The sequence below is a fragment of the Cynara cardunculus genome, assembly GCF_001531365.2.
Source record: "Cynara cardunculus var. scolymus isolate 2C chromosome LG 15, CcrdV1, whole genome shotgun sequence".
Taxonomy (NCBI): domain Eukaryota; kingdom Viridiplantae; phylum Streptophyta; class Magnoliopsida; order Asterales; family Asteraceae; genus Cynara; species Cynara cardunculus.
The window spans coordinates 7,369,284-7,383,814 of record NC_037542.1 but is presented as its reverse complement, the minus strand read 5'-3'; the positions used below and the strand labels follow the sequence as shown (position 1 = coordinate 7,383,814).

Below are 14,531 nucleotides of genomic sequence, written 5' to 3'. Positions count from 1 at the left end.
GGCAACCGGCAACCCCTTTGCCTAACCCCTCCAATCATCTTTCATCGGCAAAAACCACCCATCACCACCACTATGCCCACAAGTTTATCCCGTCATTCTGGGCCAATGTAACCACAAGAGTGGTGTCTGATTGGTTTGAGTTTGGCTTCAAAGGTTAAAAGTGTCAGGAAGTCCCAGATTCAAATCTAAGGAGAAACAAAAATCCCTTGTGGCCACAGAGGTTCAAATGCGGTGATTCTGGGCTACCTGCAAAGCAGGTGATTGTTTTGGGATTAGTCGGCTCAAATAGCGAGTTGAATATCCAGGTTAATAAAAAAACCATATGAATATTAAGAACAATTTCACATAAATTCATTCAAAAAGTTGGTTATACAAATCATTAAATCAAAACATTAAAACGATAAGTCAAACTCTAAAATCAGAAACCTACATCAAAGCAAAACCCTAACTGAAAATCTAGCCTCCAACCTATTGACATATGTTTGGTCCCTGTGGTTGTGATATTTATATACAACATAAATTACATGTTTGGTCCCTGTGGTTTTAATAAAAATTAGAGTAACATACATTTTTGGTCCTTGTGTTTTTAATCATCGAAAGTGGTCCATATGCTTCAATAACTACAATTAATATCTCTATTGTGCATCAAATTGTTCGCAAGAGCCAACTTGATACTCTTCTCCAGGGATTCCCAATAAGGGAATCCTAGGAGAACCATCGACTCCAACTACTGTCCATGTACAATCCATAGTAGATCTGTTCGTTCTTTATTCTCTAACACATGGTCAGAACTTAATATAGGTTCGAATCCTACTGAGAGGTCCACTAGAGATCAGAAATTGTTGAAGAAAAAAAATAATATATCTCTTTTCTCAGGCGATCAGAAAATGAAGAAATGGTTAATCTATTCAAGATAATTACGTATTTACAAAATACCATCTACATTCATCAGATTCGGGATGTGATATGGTTCCGAAGGATGAACCGAATATGGACCATTCCAACAAGATTAATCGTATTTCATGACCGAAACTGGGGAGAAAATAAAATCCAGTTTTTGATCTATTTAATCTTTTCCATAACCGGAACAGGGGTGATACACGTTACACTATGATTTTGAATCAGATTATGTATCAGGGTGCTGAAATAATAATATTGAAAATTGATAGGGCATCTTTGCAATGTGTGAAAAATATAGGGTATAAATTGAAAAAACAGCCCCCGGCGAGGATCGAACTCGCGACCTTTCGCTTACGAAGCGAACGCACTACCACTATGCTACGGAGGCATCAGATGCTCTTTGCTTTACATCTTAGATTATTTTATATATCAGAATTTTCGATAATAATAAATAAGTAATTGATAAATTCTATCAAAATAAATATATATTCTATTTTGATTTTTAGTTTAAGAATCTATATTTAAAAACCTGATTATAGTGTCTACAAGAAGACAAAAAAAAAAGGTCTACTAGAGTTGGGTTTACGTGAGATCAAATGTTTTTCGTGAGACCTGTAAGATCAATTTATGTTCATTGATCAACTTTATAAGTTAATGATCTAATAGTCTAAAGTTGCACGGTGACATTTTTGTGATTTTTGAGAAGTCTCGTGACAATTTTGTGATTATGAATGTTCAAATTGTAGATTTAACCTAAGAGATGAAAATTGGTCTTAGGGGTCTCATGAAAAATCATTGGTCTCACGTGATCTCAAGTCACGTTTACTATTTATAAAATTATTGTATGTTTTTTTGGTATTATTTATTTCGTTTATTTTCAACTAAAAATAAAAAGATTATATTTATAAAAAGAGCAAAAAACAAAGTAAAAACTAGAGTTGTTTATGGGCGGGACGACCCGTTAGACCTGACCCATCCGGCCCGTTAAAAAATGCGAGTTTGGACAATGATTATCGAGAAAATGGACAGACCCGCGTTTGTTCGTTAAAATTAACGGGCGGACATGAGCAATGTAAAAATAAATATGAACAAGTCCGCTCAACCCGTTTACGTTCTTTTTCGTTTAGTTTGTAATTTTTTCTACTATAACTACTGATTAAGTTATTTCTAATACTTTTTAGGTGGTGACTGTTTGACTATTGAAGAATTATGGAGGTTATTGATCAAAACTTGAGATATCTGAAATTGACAGTAGCATGATGGAGTCATAGAAATGTGAATATTAATGTTATACATAAAAAAAAATTAGGAATGCATTATTGATTTTATGGAAGTTTGAATTTTGTTTTTCATTTATTTCTCCACTTGTTGAGATCCATGTGTCATTTTAGTTGCTTAAAATTTTAATTTCAACGGGTTTTTCCTTTACTTTTTAGTTCCACATTTGTTAATTAATTGTTAGTGAGTAAGTTTATAGATTTATAAGAGTTACACTTTTTAGGCTCGTAGCCCGTGGGCAAGCTCGACTCGTTTATACGACGAGCAATGACAAGTTGTCAAGCCCGAAAAAAAAATCGGGTTTACAATATTAGGCCCGTTGGATAAAAAAAATAAGTTAAGCCCGACCCGAGCCCATTCCAGAGTCCAGACCCACAAATGTTCACCTTTATAAAAACCCACATATGTTACACACCATGTGAACCAATTTTGATCTTCTAACTAATTAATTATCCAATTGTCTTGTACAACATTCTAATGTAAAAAAACTACAATTAAGAACATTTTAACCCGTATGAAGACGACCCATCTCATCCGGATTCACGTTAGAAATAAAATAAAAATATTCCCAAAGCTATTGCAAAACAACGATTTCTTCATTCGGGTTCCGTATTCGTTGATGTTTCTAGCTTTGTATATACACACGAAGATCGATTACATATACCATGGTCGATTTCTTCATCAATTGAGACCTACAAGATTTCCAAAAAACAGTTACTTTTCTATTAAGTCCAGATCATCAGTGTTGAAATTCAAACACAAGGATAAATGGCTTAAGGATATATGAGTGGCGTCGTTTTCTTGTTCGTCTTGTGTTTTATCCATGTAGCGTTGGAGTTTTTGGTTGTTGAATTTCAAAATATTTATACGGTATTTTTGTTTGACTAATACAAGCTTTACGAACAAAAGGTTTTGACATGGTGAGGATGATGATAAAACGTTTGCGAGACGAACCCAAGACTTTTTTGATACGGTGGCATCATATAGAACGGTTGCACATTGTAGAATAAAACGGTTGCACCTTTCACGAACCTAAATTTTTTTACCTTACCATGGAGAAACAATACGGTGGCACGTGCCACCTAACCACCCCTCTAGGTCCGTCTATGATTTGCATACTATTTTTCTACATACATTTGGTTTTCGTACTTAAGATGATGATATCAATTTTCATTGGATTTTTTTTTTCTATCTTAAATCATCCAGTAATATACGTATTTTAAACCGAATGATATGTTGTTACTGAAGAAATGCTAGTTTATTTTTAATTAAAATAATTTTTATTAGTAATTTTTTTTTTAATGTAAATACTTTTTTGATACATTTGTTTCATTTTATAGATGTAAGTATTTTTTTTGGTTCACAAAATGTTTACATACTTAATCGTTCAAAATATAAAAGTCCATCGGCTTTTTTCAGACTTCTTTCATTATTTTACCACATTAACCAGTTCTTTCATTATTGCAGTTTAGTATCGTTATAAGCTAATCCAAACATTTTTTATAAAACTATGGTTTAATATCATATAAGTTAAACTTTTTAATATAAAAAAATTGTGGAATCCGGTCCCTTTTTGCAACAAAAATATCTGGAGGAAGCTGGCAAAAAGTAATTCGAATTTTAAACATTAAAACGTTCCCTATTTCTGCTATAAAGCTGTTGCTGCTCTCAACCCTTTCAAACGCAGATCTCTTCCCCAAATCACCAAGGTAAACCAACATCCTTAAACCCTAGATCTCTTCTTCTATGCAAGATTACGATCTATATCTATTCATTTTACATTTCGATTTCTTGTTCGATCTAATATTTTGTTCACTGTTCGTCTGACGTGATTGAGTAATGATTATTAGTCATCTGTATTGATTGTTTCTTCATTAGTGCATCATGCAATTAGATTACTCTGTTCTTAAGATTGTTTGATAACTGTGATTGAATTGAGATATAGGAGCAAGTTAGATGTCGTTTTCGATCTCAAAATGTTTAGTTTGTCTTTACAAGTTCTAGATCTTGACAGAATAGGTACAATGTTCATGTTTGTGTGGTATATATGCTTGGATTTGGAACAATGTTTGGTATTTGTGTGCTCGGCTTGCATCAACCACTTGTGATGGGCGAGTAACTAAAGCTCATCAGGCACTATTCTGTCACCAGGCAGCTATTCATTTAGATGTTTTTTTGTGTATCTTTTTTCTGATGGAACGGTATCTTACTTTATAAACGTAAAGGTGGGTGTGGTTTGAACCAAATTTATCATATTTTAAGTGTAATCTGGATGTTGGTGGTGCAGATTTGGTACTTTTTTTTTCTCGTTAGAAATTTTTATGTTGATTATCGTGCTTTAGATTGATGGAGTTCACACAATCACAACTTTTGATGTAAATCTAAGCTGTCGATTGTCTTTTCATTGCCATTAGTGGCACCCACTCCATGTGCATATGTACAACGGGAGCTAGTCATAGTATTGGTTTTACAGCATGTTGATAGTTACATTTGATTGCTTATGAAGGTACTATTTTTTGTTTATTCTGTCTTCTTTGATGTGGAACCAACCCATTCTGTTTTTTAGTTCCTTATTAGTGTTAGCCATGTAATTATGCATGAAGCATATTTAAACTCTTTAAATATAGTCATGACTTGCTTTCTTGCTACCATACTATGTTTTAGATATTTTGTCATGACTTGCTTCTTGTAGCCATACCTGTTTTTTTATGTAAATTGAAGCTATTCATTGTTCTTTCTTGATTTTAGTTGCTAACCATGCACATGTGAATCATGGTATCCTAATATCGGTGACTGCTGATACTAGGATGGCTACTCTTAACTTCACACACATCAATATCGACCTCTTTCTTTTTACATTTCCAATGGATGAATAGCCACAATGTGACCCAAAAAGGGTTCATTTAGCAACACCCTTAAAAGATTTATGACTGAGAAAGTTCGTAAGGCTCTTTGTCAGCTAATATATTCCCTGCGAATTCCTTATCCATTCACATTCTTATCTCTCCCTGACAGTGCAGTATTAGTTTATTGGTTGCTGGGAAGGTGAAAATATGAATCGAGGAGGGAGCAGTGGTGGGGGTCAGAGTTCTTTGGGTTACTTGTTTGGGAGTGGAGAGGCCCCGAAGCCGGCCCCAAAAGCTACACAAGCTGCTCCATGTGAAACCCCAGCAGCAAACAATGTGACAGCTGCAAAACCTGATCCCGTTTCTCCCCCAGTAGATATTGCTAAGCAGGTTCCTGCAGGCATAAATAGCAATCCTTCAAACAACTACTTCAGAGCTGATGGTCAGAATACTGGGAACTTCATTACGGTATGTTACTGTGTCTAACTGTAGCTTCATGTAATGCAGCTTCAATTAAGACCAAAGTAAAATCAGATAAAATACTTCTATCCATTCACAACTCTTTTTTTGATGGAAAACTATCATTCTGTGACACAGTGACACTTATATCAATTTACATATAATTCTGGTTCAGTTAAGACCAAAGTAAAATCAGTTGAAATGCTTCTATCGATCAATTTACCTACTGTACCCAGTTTTGTTTCGATTTGCACACTGAGGCTTTATATTAGTTGTTACTCGGGGTTTTCCGGTCAAAAAGCTATGACGTATCAATTTGCTTCAATAGCAACTGGCAATCTATGTAAAGGATTTGTAACAAGCAATGTTGCACAAACGTTTGTTAGCATGTGGTCCTCCTATATAGAGGCTGTTCGGATGTGTATTTTCAATTTATTAATCAGATAATAACTTGATTAATGTTGAGAAGAGTGGTAATTTTGCATGTACCCTCGAAAGTTTTCTTGCTGTAACTCCTTACATGCTTCTTCAAATCTGATCATTTTGAACCTAAAAATGAGAAGATCAAAAAATAGTTTTGCAGGTTTGCGACACTTCCAAACACCCATATACACCTGATTTTTATTAGATATAATTAATTTTAATCGCATTCTTTAAAACACAAAGATCTTTGCATGTTGAATTCCTTTATCACATTTTTTTTAATTACTTCTTCAATAACCAGAAAGATTATCTTGAATTTGTATGTGTGGTGAATTTTGGACTTTTAACCTTTAACAAAGAAAATAACATCTTATTCATTTTGGTCATTTCTGTTCAGTTTGATTTGCCCATTTACCATTCTCATTTCATAAGCCATATTTAGCCGGGGTCTACATGGAAACAGCCTCATTACTCCTTGGCATACATCCTCCCTTGCGTAGACCCCACTTTGCATGGGGTTTTCCGGTCCGTTTAGTTTGGTTATTTCATGAGGCCATATTTCATTACTCGCTCTGTTTATATGGTTTGAGAAGAAATTAACACGCGAATACAAATCTTTTTTGAGACTTACAAATATAAGATGACTTAACAGAAATAGCATATGATCCTAATCTTAAATTCTTTCAATGGTGCAGGAACGACCCTCGACAAAGGTCCATAATGCACCTGGTGGTGGATCTTCTCTCGGGTATCTCTTTGGCAGCGGTGGTGGTGGCAGCAACTGAATTTTTTTTTCTGGTATCACCTCTTAATCTGAGGTTTGAACTTGTAATCATAAAGATAAATGCATGTTTCTTCTGCAAACTCTGGAAATCTTCTTCATGATGACATGTAATATATTTGGTGACATTTTGTCCTGTTTTTCTTTGTATGAATTCAATCTTTCATAAAAGGATTTGGAATTCTTTTGTGTGTTTTGGTTTGTAGGATTTGAAATCAAATTGAATTTCATTTATACTTTTTTATAAAGCATTTGATAAAAACTCTTAAAAACCATTTTTTATGCATTAAGTATTGTTTATTGATGCATATTACTTAAAATTTAAGATTACAAGTAAATTGTATGTAAGTACAATTTATTAAAGTTCCATGTTTGAACTTGTGTAACTAACTATAGATAAATATAACCAAATAAAGAATAAACATCTCATTTTAAATATAAAGAATTCAAAATATAATTAGAATAATCTTTTAAGTTCTAACAAAATACTTAATTATTATCTTTATAAAAAAATTATATTATTAAACCAAAAATAAAGAAAATGAATCAAAGAAATTACATACAAAAAGAGAAATTTTAAATTGTTAGTTTTGGTACTATATCAATATATATATTTCAAATTTTTATGATATCTTTATATTTATATTTTATTCAAAAATAAAAACATTATCGTTTTTTTTTCTAAATATCACATAAAATCGTATCATAACATCATTTAAGATAAAAAAAAACATAACATTAAAATTGAGATGTATCTCGTTACATTGTACGAGTACTTTTCTAGTTTCTTTATAAATCAAATTTGGTTTATAAGATTTGGAATGAGATTTAATTTATTTATTTTTTGTAATTATTTGTTTGTTTTATAAATCAAAATCACAACCAAAACCAAGTCAAAATCTGAAGGGATCCTGCAAAGATGACAAGAAAAACAAAACCCCGAAACCAAAATTCATCAAAGAAGAATGCGATGATTAGCCTTTGGCTTTTTTGGAGGTTAAGAGTTTAAACTTCACCAAAGATGAAAAAGATATATGAATTTATTTGTTGTATTTGTCATATATAAATATTATCTATATTTATACTATCTTATAAAGCAAATTTAGCAAAAGTCTTAAAGTCTTAAAATACTAAATGACCAAGATACTCTTTATACACTTTTTCATTTTTTCACCCCTCTCTCCTCTCCTCACATGCACTCACCCCCTCACATATATTCACCCACTTACAACAATTTTTTTTTAAATTTACACTTTATACCTCTATAATTAGTTATTTACGTTCATTACTTTTAAATGTTTCATTTTAAACCTTTATCAAATTAATATACATAATCGTATATCAATTAAAACATGTTTAAAAAATACATTTTTATTTTAACAAGTTACTACATTATAATCATCTCTTTAATACCTTCGAAATGAGTCCAATATTGAATAGTTTTTGACTTAATTATATTATTATATATTATATATACTGTGAAAAAATATTTTTAATATTTACGATTTATACTTTTATAGTTATATATATATATATATATATACTATATATTTTAGGGTTAGACTGTCCAAATTGCACTATATAATATGTTCTGAATTAATATATTTTTGGGTTTTTTGAAATATATATATATATATATATATATATACATGTATTAATTCAACCTTAATCTGAGTTTCTGGACAAGAAAGAGGGTAAACAGTTGAAATTTCATTCTAAAACTCATTCTTTTTTTGTCTTTTCATGGCTTATGATATGTAAATTTGTAGTTTTCTTTATTGGTTTTGAGTGTTTATCTTAAAACTCAAGTTTCTTGGTTTTACTCTTGGTGTAAATCGAACACATTTGTGAAGTCCTTTAAATATATTGGCTTTTAAACTGTCATACAATTTTTTCATCGATAGTCTGTAATTGGAACTACAACTCTTATTTATTCAAATTGTATTAATATGTAAAGATCAAGTGTAACCTATATCATCGTTAAATTTTATCTTATAAAACCAGTGGAACTTCAAAATCGTTAAAATTCATTGCTTCCGTCGCATTGCACGAATATACAACTAGTATATAGTTAAAAAACAACAATGATAATGGAAATAATAATGGGAAGAAATGAGATTTGAATCAGAATAGTGGAGTGAATAAATCCCCTCAAATCTTTTCCTTTCCTTCAAATCCAAACAGAGACTTAGAGCTTGTTTGTTTTTTGAAAAAAACCACTTAATGCCTCTTAAGTCTGAACCGGTTAGACGTTTTTATTTTCAGACCGTTTGTTTTTTTATATAAATAAGAGCTGAAAAGCTCTTAATTTGCTTTGAAAAAAAAAGTGATAACATAATCACTTAAATCCTCTTAATCGTTCCCTCCAGACTCTCCCCTCCATCCTCACCTCCATATTTAGTCCTCCAAATCTATCTCGCAAGACATTCGATCTCCAAATCAATCACGACCCAGATCGATCCACATATTCTCGTAAAATCATGACYCAGATCGATCCAAATCTATCAGATCCAAAACTTGACTGATTCAGATTTCAGACGTAAAAACAAACAGTCTGACTGATTCAGATTTCAGACTTCAGTACCACCTCTTAAAATTCAGAAGTGAAATCAGACTTCAGACTTCAGAACCTCTTAAAAAACAAACGCCACCTTAGCTACTGTTTGATTTACATGATTGGATTAAATTTGAAAGGATTTGAAATTGAATTTCATTTTAATCCATATTTTGTTTGAACAGTTTAAATTCTGGATTTTGAAATCCCACAAAGTTGATTGGTATTTTATGGGATTTCATCGTATGCGTATGTAATAATGTTTTAAAATACGTTAAAAACACTTCTTTTATAATTAATCTTTTCAGAACAGTTGACAAGAAAATATTTCTTGCTAATTTTGTTATTTCCTCATGAAATTCCATCATAATTCATTTTTACGCGTTCAAATCTAAATCCGATCCTTGATGATAAGATACCCTATATATCACTTTTTATTTTGGTCATGATAATATATACTTACACTCGTATTTTGCATCACCACTATATGGGTAACAAGTTTTTGACAACGTTATCGGGAATTGACGTAGTTAAAGTTTTAGACGTTGTTAGTAACTTTGTAAACTTTCTTTTAAAAGGTTGGGTAAATAACGTGACACTGATATGACACAGATGAAATTTCATGTGTTTCTTATTTCTTTTTAAATCTAGATTCTTAAGTAAACATATTTTAAACTATAAACACTTAAATGCGTCTGTTAAGAATATGTATGCTAAAACATTATTTTCCTAAGGCAATATGCATTAAAATGCCGTTAAGTCTTAGTTTCTATATAAGCAGGGGCATGCTTATAAACCCAGAGCGAGGCCCCGTACACCCGTCCAGCTTATTATTACAAGTAACGTTTTTGGGTATGGAAAGTGCATCCACTAAATTTTTAGTGATGTTCCGTACTATTAGAAAATACAAGAAATTTCAGTCAAAAAATTAAAAGGAAAGTCTCTCGAAATCAACAAAAAAAACTCCGCAAAAGTCCCTTGGAAACAACATAAATGATTAAAAAACCCTCGAAATCAACCAAGAAACTCAAAAAATCTATCGAAATGGTGGAATTCGATTAAAAACACATCTGACAATTTTACATGTTTTTGATCCACCTTATGGGTACACTTGCTTGACAAAAATCATAGGTCCGCCACTATATAATGTAATCTAATCTATACTATATTATAAAGCATTTGACAAAAACTTTTAAAAACCACTTTTTATGCGTAAAGTACTGTTTATTAATACATATTACTTAAAACTCAATATTGCAAGTAGATTATGCGTAAGTACAACTTATTAAAGCTCCATATCTGAATTCGTGTAACTAATTGCAAATAAACATCTCATTTTAAATATAAAAAATCTAAAATATAATTAGGATAATAATTGAGTTCTAACAAAATACTTAATTATTATCTTTATAAAATGTTATATTATTAAACCAAAAATAAATTATTTCGTTATTAAACTTAAATTAAATTATAATAAAAAATAAATTATTTCGTTATTAAACTTAAATTAAATTATAATAAAAAAATTAAAGAAATTACATAAAAAATTAAAACTTTTAGATAGTTGATTTGATATTAATATTGATATATTTTTTTCAAATTTTTATGATATCTTCAAATTTATACTTTATTCAAAAATAAAATTATATTATAATATCGACAAAGACAAATAATAAAATAAAACATTAAAATTGAGACATGTTTTGTTGCATTGTACGAGTACTCTTCTAGTTATTTTTAAAAGGGAAAAAGGACAAAAATACTGGGTAAAAGACCAAACTATCTTTAACAGAAGTTTTTGACGGAGTTAATGATAGGGACTTAGGACACTACAAAATGTAAATCATAGGTACCCAAAACGTTACGAAATGTAAACCATAGGGACGTTTTACGTATTTATTTCAAAATAAGGAAATACAGTTTGATTTTAGATAAACCACAAGGACCGAACATGTAATTTACTCTAAGAACTATAATATCATTTGTCGTATTCATTTCTGGGCGGCGAAAATTGCAGCGCCAATATACGAATCTGCAAGGTAGAGTCGAAGGAGAAATTGCTGCAAAAGTTGTTTCTTCCCCTCAATCTTGTGTTTTTTGGATTGCAATTCCAGATGATGAACCCCAAATTGGCACGTAGCTTACGCAACTTGGTACCGTTCATACGCAGAGACGCTTCTCATCATAATCAACATCGATTCCACCATTTTCAATCACATTCGTTTACCCTTTCCAACCCTAGTTTTTCTTCTTCTTTTTTGGTATTTGGGTTTCGTCGTACTCTTTGTTTTCCTCTTGTATTTTCCTCAACTTTTGATTTTTCCTTTCCAAGTCTTCATCGGTACTCCACCACCACCACCACCACCACCAATGCCTCCTCCTGTGAAGATATCGAGGGTGAAAACCCTCAAGAATTAGCTCAATGTAATTATCTGTACTTGCAATATCTCTATTTTCTTTTTCATCCCAGTTCGTTATTTTGGTTTTCTTATCTATGTTTGCATGCCTTCCAAGTGTTTGATCAAAGTCCCGGTCACAGTTTTAGCTTATACTGTTAGTTTTTTCATCATGTGTAGACGTTCGACGTTGATTCTTTGCTGCATATATGTGTGTGTTTTAGAGTGTCTGTATTTAGGTATGCATCATCTTGTATATCTCGAACACGGGCTTTTATGGAGTCAACTGCGAGTGTTTTACTCCTCAGATTCATTTATGAATAATAAGACTGCCATCATATCTTCTTGTATATTAGAGCAACTACAAAATTTATGATTCACGAACGATTATGATTAAATCTTTATGCATCTTGATCCTATCTGACCAATGAATGGGCAATCTTGCAGCTGACACGGATGAAGTAGAGCCAATCGACTTATGGGAGGAAGAGGATGAAGCTGAGCCTAAGGTCTTTTATCTTATTTGAGAACTTATGTGATATCTCCACTGAGGAAAGTTCTTTCAAGAACCCAAAATTGATTAGGAACCCGGGAGCTGTGACAGCACACCATGTGTCCCTCTTCAGGATGATTAAGTATAGAAGTGCTATTCATCATGAACTTCCATATTCCTGATGAATATGTCATGTCCCGACGTGGGTGGTTTCGGGTTCCTAATCAATTTTAGGTTCCTAAAGGAACCTGCCCCTATCTCCACCCATTATGTATAGTTGATGACGTTTAATAAATTTATAGATTGGAGATGGTGGAGATGGAGGTGATGTTGTCCTGCAAAATTGTCCTTGGGGTGAGAAAGTTCTATCTATAGCTAGAGATGTCTTGCTGCAGTTTGGTGATGGCATAGAAATCTTTGCTTTTAAAACCTCCCCTCGTGGATACATTTATGTGCGACTCGATAAACTCTGTAACGAGTAAGGTTATCTATTCAATCTCATTTTCATCATATGGTTGCTTGGCATCCTGTTTGTTCATATGACTTTGAAATATTACAATCATCTTATCTTCATACTGAAATTGCACAAAGTCTCCTCTCCTTTACTTGTATAAACATTTGCTTTTTACTAATTTGTTCGTTTATTAATGTCACCATAGTGATATATTACGTTATCTTGGAATCCTAAATCGCGGTTATTAACTTGGGTTGCATTTGTCTAGTCATGATCAATCATGTCTAACCCATGTAATGAATCAATATGCTAGTTACAACAGATAGCAACAGCTTTGAAAATGTTTAGGATCGATCAGACTTACAGCAGTAAACACATGAAAAAAAACTGGAAATGGTATTTATATGGTTCAACAATTTATTTACATTCATTGCATTGGTAGGATATTTTTACATTTCATGAACTCTATGGTAATACTAATACCATGAAGGAAGAATCTCTATATAATCAGATAGTAGAAGGATAAGATAATAAAATTAAGCCAAACCAAACAAGCCTAGTATATCCCACCCAAAGGTGGAGTCTGGGGAGGGTGAAATATACGCAGAGCTGATTTTGATCTTTACCCCGAAGAGTAGGACGGGATAATAAAACTGTAATCCTTAAAATTGAAACAACCGCTCTACACTTTGGGATAAAGGTCACGTTTGCTTACATCTTATCCCTAGACCCTACCTCCGGGTGGGACATACGGGGTTTGTTCCGTATGATAATGAAGCAGAATTGGATCCAAATCAGGCTCTAGTCTATATCTCACAAAAAAGATTCTACGTGTTCTACGTGTTCTGTTTGTGCATTAGATATGGGTGCCCCAGCATGGAGGATATTCAAAGTTACAGCCAGGAATACAAGAGAAGACTAGATGAAGCAGGGGTGTCTGGAGACATCCCCAGCGACTTGGCTCTCGAGGTAATGATTTATGGTGCCTACCATAAATGAAGCCCTTGAATTATTCCCTATTTTACATGATATATCTTGCATCCAAACCATTTCCAAACAAATCCAGTATATCACGCTCAAAAGCAGGATCTGGGAGGGATAGGATGTACGCAGCCTTGACCTCTACCCCTAAAGGGTAGAGACATGTATAACTTGCATATATTGTCAAATTCTTCACATTGATGGACAAAGGTTGTGGTTTTTTTTTTTCTTGAAAGGTATCATCTCCTGGTGCAGATCGGCTACTAAGAATACCAAACGATTTAGAACGTTTCAAAGAGATGGCTATGCGAGTGAAGTACGTAGAACGTGATGATACTAGATCCGTGGAAAAGGAAGGAGTGTTCTTTCTGGAATCCATGGAAGCAGAATCTGGGAGCTGCATGTGGAGGTTGGCTGATGTGAAAGAAAACCGAGATCCTTCATCTAAAGGAAGACCATTTACCCGCAAACAAAAGGACTGGAGACTGGAACTGCCATTCGAAATGATCAAGCAGGTAACTCTGTACCTTGACTACGAATAGCACATAGTCTCGAGTCCTTGTTTTTTTGGATTTTTGCGAAATTATGTTCATCATGTTGTACGTTTCTATGAGGTTACTTGTGTTTTTATGTTTTCGATCAATGGAAATCCCCATAACGACTGTTGATATGTTGAAATGGTTTGTTTTCGGGCTGATGAACTTTTGGCAAGAAATCTTGTTGATAGCGATTATGATCTCCACGCCGATGATGGTCAAAAAGCCAACTAAAAGACCAAACAAAAGAAAATATGTGAACAGGATTCAGTAAAATAGCCCACCAACAAAAGAAACTATTCTTATTTGATTGAAAGTTACAACATATGATAACCTTTGTGGCTGTTTGGTTTGCGGAATTCAAAGGAATTTGATGGAAATGAAATGACAAATTTATTTGATAATATTCGGTTCACGGGTTGAATTGATA

The 14,531-nt window shown here is 32.8% G+C and overlaps 2 protein-coding genes and 1 non-coding gene across 5 annotated transcripts; 2 read left to right on the top strand and 1 right to left on the bottom strand.

The window, feature by feature from the left end:
* Positions 1 to 1,216: 1,216 nt before the first annotated feature.
* TRNAT-CGU lies at positions 1,217 to 1,288 on the bottom strand. Its single transcript has one exon. It is a non-coding gene; the product is annotated as a tRNA-Thr (tRNA).
* Positions 1,289 to 3,827: 2,539 nt separating this feature from the next.
* LOC112528024 (protein SPIRAL1-like 2) lies at positions 3,828 to 6,880 on the top strand. Of its 2 annotated transcripts, none has more exons than XM_025138910.1 (3): positions 3,828 to 3,887; positions 5,199 to 5,492; positions 6,602 to 6,880. In XM_025138910.1, the coding sequence occupies exons 2-3, from the start codon at positions 5,232 to 5,234 to the stop codon at positions 6,689 to 6,691; spliced, it is 351 nt and encodes a 116-aa protein (XP_024994678.1). In that variant the 5' UTR covers positions 3,828 to 3,887; positions 5,199 to 5,231; the 3' UTR covers positions 6,692 to 6,880. The 2 variants fall into 2 exon arrangements, with proteins under 2 accessions (XP_024994678.1, XP_024994677.1); XM_025138909.1 differs by having other exon boundaries at positions 5,194 to 5,492.
* A 4,367-nt stretch (positions 6,881 to 11,247) lies between these two features.
* LOC112527773 lies at positions 11,248 to 14,243 on the top strand. Of its 2 annotated transcripts, none has more exons than XM_025138569.1 (5): positions 11,248 to 11,665; positions 12,085 to 12,146; positions 12,433 to 12,608; positions 13,445 to 13,553; positions 13,802 to 14,243. In XM_025138569.1, exons 1-5 carry the CDS (start codon positions 11,356 to 11,358, stop codon positions 14,105 to 14,107), a joined length of 963 nt encoding a protein of 320 aa, XP_024994337.1. In that variant the 5' UTR covers positions 11,248 to 11,355; the 3' UTR covers positions 14,108 to 14,243. The 2 variants fall into 2 exon arrangements, with proteins under 2 accessions (XP_024994337.1, XP_024994338.1); XM_025138570.1 differs by having other exon boundaries at positions 13,821 to 13,917.
* The last annotated feature ends 288 nt before the right edge of the window (positions 14,244 to 14,531 follow it).

What these genes read in the sequence shown, in the direction of transcription:
- LOC112527773 (XM_025138569.1), top strand. Translation starts at nt 11,356, where the DNA reads ATGATGAACCCCAAATTGGCACGTAGCTTACGCAACTTGGTACCGTTC. An exon ending in CCCTCAAGAATTAGCTCAAT is followed by an intron (nt 11,666 to 12,084) that starts GTAATTATCTGT and finishes GCAATCTTGCAG; the next exon opens with CTGACACGGATGAAGTAGAG. An exon ending in AGGATGAAGCTGAGCCTAAG is followed by an intron (nt 12,147 to 12,432) that starts GTCTTTTATCTT and finishes ATAAATTTATAG; the next exon opens with ATTGGAGATGGTGGAGATGG.
- LOC112528024 (XM_025138910.1), top strand. Translation starts at nt 5,232, where the DNA reads ATGAATCGAGGAGGGAGCAGTGGTGGGGGTCAGAGTTCTTTGGGTTAC. An exon ending in ATACTGGGAACTTCATTACG is followed by an intron (nt 5,493 to 6,601) that starts GTATGTTACTGT and finishes TCAATGGTGCAG; the next exon opens with GAACGACCCTCGACAAAGGT.